Source organism: Microtus oregoni, unplaced genomic scaffold (genome assembly GCF_018167655.1).
Source record: "Microtus oregoni isolate MIOR12 unplaced genomic scaffold, Mior012 000001F_ref0000356, whole genome shotgun sequence".
Taxonomy (NCBI): Eukaryota; Metazoa; Chordata; class Mammalia; order Rodentia; family Cricetidae; genus Microtus; species Microtus oregoni.
In genome coordinates, this window is record NW_024543060.1 from 65431478 (window position 1) to 65442785 (window position 11308).

The 11308-nt window shown below is 40.9% G+C and overlaps 1 protein-coding gene across 1 annotated transcript; it reads left to right on the top strand.

Annotated features, from left to right (window-relative positions):
* The first annotated feature begins 5403 nt into the window (after positions 1-5403).
* LOC121463609 (olfactory receptor 6C4-like) lies at positions 5404-6336 on the top strand. The gene has a single exon (XM_041675874.1). It carries the CDS (start codon positions 5404-5406, stop codon positions 6334-6336), a length of 933 nt encoding a protein of 310 aa, XP_041531808.1.
* The last annotated feature ends 4972 nt before the right edge of the window (positions 6337-11308 follow it).

Genomic DNA, 11308 nt, shown 5'->3' on the forward strand with positions numbered 1-11308 from the left:
TTCCCTGCCCTGCGGGAAGTCCAAGGTCCTCCCACTTCTATCCAGGACCAGGAAGGTGAGCATCCAAACAGGCTAGGCTCCCACAAAGCCACTTCAGGTATTAGGATCGAAACCTAGTGCCATTGTTCTTGGCTTCTCATCTCTCAATATTACTCACCCTTATGCATGGGCTTTATCATCCTTAAATACTATTTTCTTAAACTCTACAGAACCTTCTAGCTTACAAGTTTGAAAAGTTCACTAATTGATCAGAAGTTGATCTTCAGATTTTCTGGTACAATGTATTTAGAATGGTACTGTCCCTCTTTGGGCTTCTTCCCCGGAACTTCAGACAAATTCCAATTTTGGATCATCCTACAAACTATCTGACCATGGCTCCTCAAAGTTAGCAAGACTGTTGAAAGCAAGGAATGTTAGAGACTCCATCACAGACAAGAGGAGACTAAAGATACACAGCAATTCAACAGGATCACTCTGGGTAAGATCATGAAGTGCAGAAGGCAACTAGGTAAATGTTTCTAAAAATATGAATAAATGGTGGAATTTGTTTAACAATAACCTATCAGTACCAATTGATTTAGTTATAAAAGGCATCAGAATGATGTAAGGAGTTATTAATAGGAGACACTGAGCACGTGGTATGTGATAAGACTCTACCATATGTATGGTTGTCTCGATTGCTCTGTAATCTAAAATGCTTTCTTAATTTTTTTTATTGAAAATAGATTCTTTTTATACAATATACTCTGATTGGAGTTTCTCCTTCCAGAACCTCTCCACCTCCCTTCCCATCCAAATCCCACCCTTTGGAGGGTGGTCTGAAAGAAGATGCCCATAAAGGGAGTGACACTATTAGGAAGTATGGCCTTGTTGAAATAGGTGTGGTCTTGTTGGAGGAAGTGTGTCACTGTGGAGTTTGGGCTTTAAGTTCTCCTATATTCAAGACATTCTCAGGGTCACAGTCCACTTCCTGTAGCCTTATGATTAAGATGTAGCCAACTCTATATCTGCTTGCATGCCTTTGTGCTCCTCACCATAACGATAATAGACTGAACCTCTGAACTGTAAGCCAACACCTCCATTAAATGTTTTTCTTCATTAAAAAAAAACAACAAATCCCACCCTTTGTTTCTCTTTCTCATTAGAAAATAGGCTTTTAAAAAATAATAGCATAAGATAAAACAAAAACAAATGGAATAGGATAAAAATAGAAGTAAAAGAGCCAGAGAAAAAAGTGCAAGAAATGCATACAAATGCAGAGACACACACTTTGCACCCAGAAATCCCATATAAACACAAAAAACCATAATATGTATGAAAAATCTTTAAAGGGGTCTGCTCAAGAGAACTACAATTCATAAGTTGCATACCTATTTTCTCTACCTAAAAAAGATCCGTGGCTTTCCAAATGACTTGAAGACAATTTAAAAATACCTCTGGTACTACAATATAAGCTTGTCTGGAAAGTCATATGAAGATCATTGCTTTGTATAATTGATACATGCTAGTAAAGAAATGATCTCTTTTGCAGGCCACTCCGTACAAGGATGACATCCAACCCCATCACTTCATCCCTGAGGCTCTTCTCTCCAGCCTGATGATGACCTATGCTTAACACTCCCCTTGAAACCTCCTCACATGTCTCTCCAGGATGCCTTCTTTAAACATCTTTTAAACCTTTGTTCTTTACTATCACAACAAAAGGTTATTATTAATCTCCAGTATCAAGACCTCCAGGGAACATATTGTTTGTTAGCACAATTGATCCTGTAGTGCCTGTTCTGAAGACAGGGAAAAATGTCACTGTGAATATTTAAAAATCTCCAAAAATCTAACACACACTCTGCTCTAATCATCATCTCCCCCAAGAACAGAGCGAGCCCAAGAGTCCTCTGGTATGTCATTCGCAAGTTAATGAATATTTGAAAAATTGTTTGACACTTTGCTCTATAGCATAGAAAATGTAAAAGAAGGAAATTTCCCAAGGCAATGAGACAATCACTGAAATGTAGAAGCGTGAAAGGTTAGCAACAGCATGGGTGACACTCTGAAGTGTCACATGAATCACTGACATCACAAGTATTTTCCATGCAGAAGGGAAATCCATTAGTGTTATCCAGTGTTGCTAGGCATTATTCTAAGAAATGTGTCTGGAAATAATGGTATGGCCACAATACAACATTTATTGATTAAGTGGATTGACGTGACTGTCAAAACAGAGAAACTATCATACGCTGATACCCACTATGTTTCTCACAATAACAGACATGCTGCACTCGAAATATTATGTCTTTACTCTCACAGTGTGATATCAACTTTATTGTGACCATGTGTGTCAACATCTAGCATCCACTATATTCTACTGACAGTGTTATGTTAATCAGGTTCATGGGGGTTGCTCATTAATAAATTATGCCCTTGACTAGATTAGCAAGAAGATTTATCCATAAAAAAGAACAAAGCTATATACTGATCTTTTAGGAGAGACATACAATTAATTTTTGTTCCCCAATTCTTGTCATCGTAAGCCCAGAATAATACTTTAAAAGTACCATATGTGCTTTTATATACACATTATATACACAAATATTGCAGCTTTTTAATTCTGTGAAGAGACAATATTTTTATTTAATAAAATAAAGTTTAAAACAAGATGTCACTTCAGAGCTGGAGAGATGACTCAGAGTGTCACAGCTCTAAATGAGATGTTTCCCCCAAATCCCTCCCCTAAGAGAGAATCCCAAGGAAGAGGAACCAGAAGGAGTGGGGAGACAGAAAGGATGGAGGATGTCAGAAGAACAAAGCCCTCTAAAACAACCCAGAAAAGTCATATGTACTCAGAAAGACTGGAGTAGCAATCAGAGGACCTACATGGGTCTGCATCAGGTCCCCTACATTTAAACTATACCTTTCAGTTTAACACTTTATTGGGGGACTTCTGAATGTGTGAACAAGTGGGTCTCCGATGCTTGTGCCTTCTCTTGTGGTTCTTTTATTTTTCTGTTGCCTTGTCTTGTCCAACTTCAATATAAGGATTTTATCTTATTATATTTTATTTTTCCTTATATTGTGTTGTTATTATCTTAGAAGCTTGTTATTTTCTAATGAGAGATAGAAAGGGGATGAATTCAGATGTGAGAGGGGATAGGTAGGAACAGACAGAAGTAGAGAGAGGGAAACTGTATTCAAAATTCTATGGTATGAGAAAATGATAAAAGAATATATATTTAATGAAAGAAAAACACAGTAAAAAAACAATATACATCTTTAAGATTCCAGTAGACATTAAGCATCATGATTCTTGACCTTTCTATTGGGAGACAGCATTGTTGGACCAGTCCAACCACAGCCCTTAAGCCATTATAATAAATCAACTATGTTTGTGTATATGTAAGCATATGAATCATGTACACACACACACAAACACACACACACACACACGCACACACAACACTATCAGTTCTGTTCCCGTAAAGAACCCTGAGTAAACACTTCACTTCCTTCCTCCTGCCATGGTTATCGCTTCAGTTCCCACAAGGCTATTATTCCAACTCCTACATGGAGGCAGCTTTCTCACGGGTCTGTTTGGAGCATCATCCCTAGCTACCTGTTAAATTTAATCCCCAGTACTCTTTTTGAGAGAGACTAACTAACATTTCCTGGACCTGAGTCTCAAGGCAATCACTTATCCTCCAATGGTCTCTGATGAGTCAATTAAACAAAATAGTCTTTCCCTGAACCTTATATAAAGTTGGAAAAAGGCCCAAGACCACACTTTAGACCATATACAAGCAGTAGGGCTTTCAGCTGACTGTTCCTATATCCAGTTGCTTCAAGTAATTCCTTGGGAATTACAGGTTGAGTCTATGTGGACCCATGAAAGGGGCAGTAAGTGACTGGTTAAAGATGAGGAAAACTAGAAACGTTTAGACAACCTCCACAGAAGCCCGCATCTGCGCTCTGTGAGAAAAGGGGGCCTGTGGGAGGATTCAGATAGGAATGATCCACTGAGTCAGGTTCCATCCATATCTACCTCTCCACTCTGACTCACAGCACCAAGAATCCACAAGCCTGCAACTGAGCTTTGTGAGCAATCAGGGTACAGGTTAGTATTAAAACCTGTCTTTGTGTTAGTTACTGTCCCAAATTCCAGTCTGTCCAACATCTCCATCTGACTCACCCCACCTAACGTCCAGAGGCAAATCCCTCAGCTCCTTCCCTCTGTCAAAAAGTGAGCCTGTCCATCCGGTCTAAGGGCTGTCTACTACCCTTTCTGCAACTTTTGATACTAAAAACCACACTTTGGTTTGTTTTGAACATTTTTAACGTGAAGGATAAAGAAAGGTCTTCCATCCTTCACACAGAAAAAACATCTCTGGCCACTGGAATTCTTCCAAATGCTAGAATGTTCACACAAAGATAAAATCACACTGTTGGGAAGCAGGGCACCAGCATATATTATAGTCTTATATAAGTCATAAAATATAAATTCCCCATATTATTCCACAATAGAAATAATTGTAATTTTGTTCTTTGCATACTCCTGTAATTTTATTGTTTCCAATATTTAATTATTGCAATGATAAATGAAAATATTCACACAATGATCCATGGGTGCTTGTGTTGTGTTGGATATGAACATGAATTTGGAAGACAAAGCAGTGAAATCTCCAGAAGCTGAATGCTAATGGGCAGAAAGTGTTCCAGCTAGACAAGAAAACCTCTTCAAAGTCTCCTCTAACAGACTTAGTTAGTAAACACTAAAAGAAAATCTGGGGGGCCCAGGAACCCCTTCCCTGAAAATACTGATATTATGGAATAACAATCCCATTACAGATATCTATATCTATATATATCTATACAGAATTCAGTATTTGAAGGCTTTTTTGAGCTCTGTCCTAGGCACAAAACCTAAAGAGAGAGAGAGAGAGAGAGAGAGAGAGAGAGAGAGAGAGAGAGAGAGAGAACCAATCCTGCACTGCCTGTGGGTGTTAGCAAATGAAGAAACAGAATAAAGCAGGTGGTGAATGTGTTGTGATGGCAACAATAGAGTGGATCATCGAGACAGTGAGCTAGGGAAAGATGGCACGTGCTACTACATCCTCTGATGTTTGAAGGAAGAATAAGGCATAAAAATTAAAATTGAAAGGCTGCACCCAGGAAAGCCCAGTTGGTCATGGGACTGCTTGCAGCAAAGTCATAGGATATACATTTTAACACAGATTTGGTGAAGAGCAAGTTTGAAGCCAGCAGCCATTGTGTCTGGATGACTCAGAATAGATGGATTCCCTAAAGACAGATTTTCAACGGAACTCTGAGACCTCTTGACTGCAGCGTTGGGCTTTGCTCACCATCATCGCCCGTTTCTCTCTTTTTCAGCTTTATGAGGCACAAAAGTCGGTGATGAAAAATCAGACTCTGACCGAATTCATTCTGCTGGGACTCACAGACGCCCCAGAGCTTCAGGTCTGTGTTTTCCTGTTTCTCCTGCTCACGTACATCCTCAGCATTGTGGGGAATCTCACCATCATCCTCCTCACACTGCTGGATTCCCACCTCCAGACACCCATGTACTTCTTTCTCAGGAACTTCTTCCTGGAGATCTCCTTCACATCCACGTTTACTCCCCGGATACTCTTCAGCATCTCTACGGGAATCAAGACCATCAGCTTTGCTGGCTGCTTCACGCAGTACTTCTTTGCTTTCTTCTTTGGAGCCACTGAGTTTTACCTTCTCACGGCCATGTCCTATGACCGCTATGTGGCCATCTGCAAACCCCTGCACTACACCACCATCATGAACAACAGGGTCTGCTCCCTGTTGGTCCTCTGCTCTTGGCTGAGTGGCTTCCTGATCATCTTATTCTTAATCATCTTGACCAGTCAGCTGGATTTCTGCGCATCCAATGTGCTCAATCATTATTACTGTGACTATGGGCCCCTCATAGAAATCGCTTGTTCAGACACAAGGTTGCTGAGGCTCATTGAATTTGTCTTAGCCGTCATGACCTTGATAGTCACCCTGGTTCTGGTGATTCTCTCGTACACCCACATCATCAGGACCATTCTGAAGATCCCTTCTGCACAGCAGAGAAAGAAAGCCTTTTCCACATGTTCTTCCCACATGGTTGTCATCTCCCTTTCTTACGGGAGCTGCATCTTCATGTACATAAAGCCTTCAGCAACAGAAGGAGTTGCCTTCAATAAGGGTGTGGCTGTGCTCAATAACTCAGTTGCCCCTTTACTTAACCCATTCATTTACACTCTAAGGAATAAGCAAGTGAAACAAGCCTTCAGTGATGCTGTCAGAAAAGTACTGCATCTTCACTCCCTTTAGTGGCCTGATAATGAATGAAAATGTGGGGTGATGTTCAGGATCTTCCTCCTCTCCCCTGAAGTGACTTCTCAGGTAAGCTGGGTATGGCTGGAGTCAGCAGTCTGTTTCAAACTAACTCAAGACCTTTCTGATATCTACTTTTGATGACAGAGGCAGAAAAATTGTATTGGTAGACTGTATACAGAATATAGCTAGTTAAACTCTTTTGCCTGTCATAAATTGGGGGAATCAATCTAATTACTGCACCTATATTATTCCCATTATCATCTCTTAACTTTTCAATCAATAACTATCAAAAACATAAATACACTGTGTCAGAAATTCCTACCTCTTTCTCAGAAGTGATTACTATATCGTGTACAATTTTTTTTCATGACAGGGTTTCTCTGTGTAGCTTTGGAGTCCCTGCTGTAAGTAGCTCCTGCTCACCAGGCCTGCCTCTGCCTCTCAAGTGCTGGGATTAGAGGTGTGCACCACCACTACCCAACTTGAATTTTTCTTTGTGGGTTGCTTTTATTTGAGCTTTAAACAATTTCATTTCTCAAGTTTCTTACTCTGATAACTCTTCAGATTGCCTCTCTGCCTGAGGAGATGACTCAACAGATAAAGTGCTTGCTTTAAAAACATGAGGACCTGGATTCAGATTCCCAGCACTGATGTAGTAGCTGGGCATGTTGACTTGTACCAGTAACCATAACATATAAGACAGGATCAAAGATGAGCTGATTCTAGATATTCACTCTCTAGAATGTAAAAGGTAAGCTACAGGTTCAGTGAGAAATCCTGTGTCAAATGGTAAGGTGGCAAGCAATTGAGGAAAGACTTCAGATGTCAACATCTGACCTCCACACTCTCACGGAAAAGCAAGTGCACACACACACACACACACACACACACGCACCCCCACACACCACACAGACACAATAAACATACACCCTCACTCATACATGCATACCACATACAACACACACACAGAAACACAAAACACACAACCTCACAAATAAGTACTCCCCACATACATCATACACACAGAGACACATAAAACACACGCCCTCACACATACCCACACCACATAAAACACACACATACAAACATACGAAACAAAGAGACACATAAAATACACACCCTCACGCAGACACACACCACATAAAACACACAGAGAGAGGGAAGAGCAAGAATATGAGCAAAGAATTCCCACTGAAACAGCCTACTTGAGCCAATGGGAGCTCACTGACTCTGACCTGACAATAGAGGAACAAGCATAGGATCAAACTAGGTCCTCTGAATGTGGGTGTCAGTTGTCTGGCTGGAACAGACTACAGGGCCACTGGTAGTGGCACCAGGATTTATCCCTACTGCTTGTACTGGCTTTCTGGAGCCCATTCTCGTTGGAGAGACACCTTGCTCTGACTAGCTATAGTAAAGAAGGCATTGTTCCTGCCTCAAAGCAATGTGCCAGACTTTGGTGACTTCCCACGTGAACCCTTATCTTTTCTGAGGAATGGAAGGGAAGATGAAGGGAGTGGGAGAAGGGGAGGAATTGGGAACTGGGATTGGTTTGTAAAATGAGAAAATATTTTTTAAATAAATTAACTTAAAAAAGAGTTGCTGTGGTCATGGTGTCTTTTCATAGCAATAAAAATCCAAACTAAGACAGTCCCCAGAGTCTATCATAGTCTCAACAATGTCTAAAAGTCCAAAGATCAAAGTCTTTTCTGAGAGTCTTGTGATCTTTTCACTGTAATCCCCATAAAATCAAAATCCAAAACAGATAACATACTTCCGACATAAAAAGGCACAGTATATACATAAACATTCCAAAACATAGGAAAGTGAGCATAGTGAGGAAATACTGGACCAAAATTAGACTGAAAATCAATTGGGCAAACTCCAAACTCTTCATCTCCATGTTTGATAAAAAAACACCTTCTGATCTCCATTTTTTTCCAGCTTTGTTGACTGTATCACACCTCTTTCTCTTGGGCTGTTTCCACTGCCTGTGAGCTGCTCTTCTCAGCAGGTATCCCACAGCTCTGTCATCTCCAGCATCTTGGGGTCTTCAAGGCAATTGAGGGTTCAGCTGCACAACTTCACACAATGGTCATCTCTAAGCTTTCCTCTAATTCTTTTTCACAAGTTGGAAATAAAGCAATGTGGGATCTTGTCCCGAGGGGACTCCTTTGATTCCATTTCTTAATCTCTATTTTTCTTCATGAAATAAAACTTTAAAATCACTCAGAAACATTTACAACCTCTGTGGGAATTCCTGGACATCGTTCACAGGGACAAAACAAACAAACAAAACAAAACAAAACAAAAACAAAAAACCCCCTAAAATTAAGATAGTTCTCTACAGAAGCATAATCTGCCTCTGTCTCCCTTCCTCTCCGAAGATCTGGGTGTGTCTCTCTCACTCTCTTTTCAACATGTTTCCTTTTCCCTAACCCAGCAACACGATTGGTGAGCTAGGTTAAACAAGGGCTGTTTGTGCCACATTATAGTATCAGTTTGGACAAGGACAGTGGTGTGGGAGGTCCTTCTCTTTATGTGTTGCTTTTATTGGTTAATGAATAAAGAACTGTCCTGGACCTGAGCAGGGAACTGAGGTAGGTGGACAAAGCTGGGCTGAATGCTGGGAGAAAGAAGAACAGAGTAAAAGAGAAGCCATGGAGCCTCCACCAGATTCAGACATGCCAAAACATTGCTGGTAGGCCATGACCTGGTGGTGATGCATAGATTAATAGAGATGGGTTAAAATAAGACATAGGGACAGCCTGCTTCAGGGCTGAGGGGTCTGGAGAGCCAGTGAGGAGTATTCCTGCTGCTGGGGCTTCATTGTAGCATCTCACCCTGTCCCCCCAAGCCTGGCTTTTTGTCTGCAAAGTCCTTTAGACCCAGCAAGAGGCCCTGCTCCTGTGCTGAGGGGATCTGGAGAGGTGAGTGAGTGGCCAAGTGGCCAGACCATCCCAGGGATCTGAGTTCAGGCCCCCTCCAATTCCCTAAGCTTTTCTGGTTGTCCATCAGTGTGTGTTCTTGGCTACTGGCTTTCTTTACCCCAATCCACCCAGTTCCAAAGCAATCCTTTTCACCTGCAAGGTCCTTAGATCCCCTAGCACAGCCTGCTTCAGGGCAGAGGGAATCTGAGAGCCTGCTCCAGTACTGAGGAGACTTAAGAGAGGACAGAGCAAGAAAAACTCCCAAGTACACAGTCAGCCACAGCAAAGATTGGACCAAAACCTCAAGACTCTGCTGGCCTCATTTGAAGGAAGAGATGGGCAAGAATTCCTCCAACATCCTGAAAAGTAATATAACACCAGAAACCAGCGAACACATAACAGGAAGACTTGAACATCCTAACCCAGAAGAAGTAAAAGAAATCAACTTTAGCCGGGCGGTGGTGGCACATGCCTTTAATCCCAGCACTCGGGAGGCAGAGGCAGGCGGATCTCTGTGAGTTCGAGACCAGCCTGGTCTATAAGAGCTAGTTCCAGGACAGGCTCCAAAACCACAGAGAAACCCTGTCTCGAACCCCCCCCCCCCAAAAAAAAAATAAGGAGCCTGCAAGATGGCTTAATAGGTTAAAAAAAAAAGTTTGCCGGGCGGTGGTGGCGCACGCCTTTAATCCCAGCACTCGGGAGGCAGAGGCAGGTGGATCTCTGGGAGTTCGAGGCCAGCCTGGTCTACAAGAGCTAGTTCCAGGACAGCACCAAAGCTACAGAGAAACCCTGTCTCGAAAAACCAAAAAAAAAAAAAAAAAAAAAAAAAAAAGAAATCAACTTTAAATGTAACCTTATGAAAATGATGGAGACCCTTAAACAGGAAGTGAAAAAAAAAGAAGTGGAAGAGAAGACAAACAAAAAGTTATAAGAAATCAATAAATCCCTCAAAGATATCCAAGAAAACCAATAAAAAGCAATCAAACAGGTAAAGGAAACAGTTCAAGACTTGAAGAGCAAAATGGAGGAAATAAAGAAAACTCAAACCAAGGGATGGCTGGATATGGAAAATCTGGGTAAATGAACAGGAACTACAGAGACAAGTATAACCAAAAGAATACAAGAGATAGAAGAAAGAATCCCAGGCGCCGAAGATAATATAGAAAAAATAGACTCATTGATCAAAGAAAACAAAATCAAACAAATTCTTAACAGAAAACATCCAGGAAATCTGGGACACCATGAAAAGACCAAACCTAAGAATAATAGTTGTAGAAGAAGAAGAATTCCAGCTCAAAGGCCCAGAAAATATATTCAACAAAATTATAGAAGAAAACTTTCCCAACCTAAAGAAGTATATTGCTATGAAGGTACAAGAAGCTTACAAAACACCAAATAGACTGGATCAAAAAAATCCCCTCTCCATATAATAATCAAAACACAAAACATACAGAATAAAGAAAGAATATTAAGAGTGGCAAAGGAAAAATGTCGAGTAACATATAAAGGTAAACCTATCAGAATTACACCTGACTTCTCAATGGAAACTATGAAAGCCAGAAGGTCTTGGATGTGTTGCAGACACGAAAAGACCATGGATGCAAGCCCAGACTACTATACTCAACAAAGCTTTCTTTCACCATCAATGGGGAAAACAAGATATTCCATGACAAAAACAGATTTAAACAAAACATATCCACAAACCCAGCCTTACAGAAAGTACCGAAAGGAAAACCTCAACTCAAGGAAGCCAACAACACCCACAATAGCACAGACATCTGACAACTCTCCACCAACACAACTCAAAGAAGGGAAACACACAAAACACTACCACCAAAAAATAACCAGAGTTAACAACCACCGGTCATTAACATTGCTTAATATCAATGGACTCAATTCACCTATAAAAAGGCACAGGTTAAGAGAATGAATACAAAAACAGGACCCAACATTCTGCTGCTTACAAGAAACACACCTCAACCTCAAAGACACTACCTTAGAGTAAAGGGTTGGGAATAGGTTTTCCAATCAAATGG

Coding starts and splice junctions, on each gene's coding strand:
- LOC121463609 (XM_041675874.1), top strand. CDS start 5,404: ATGAAAAATCAGACTCTGACCGAATTCATTCTGCTGGGACTCACAGAC.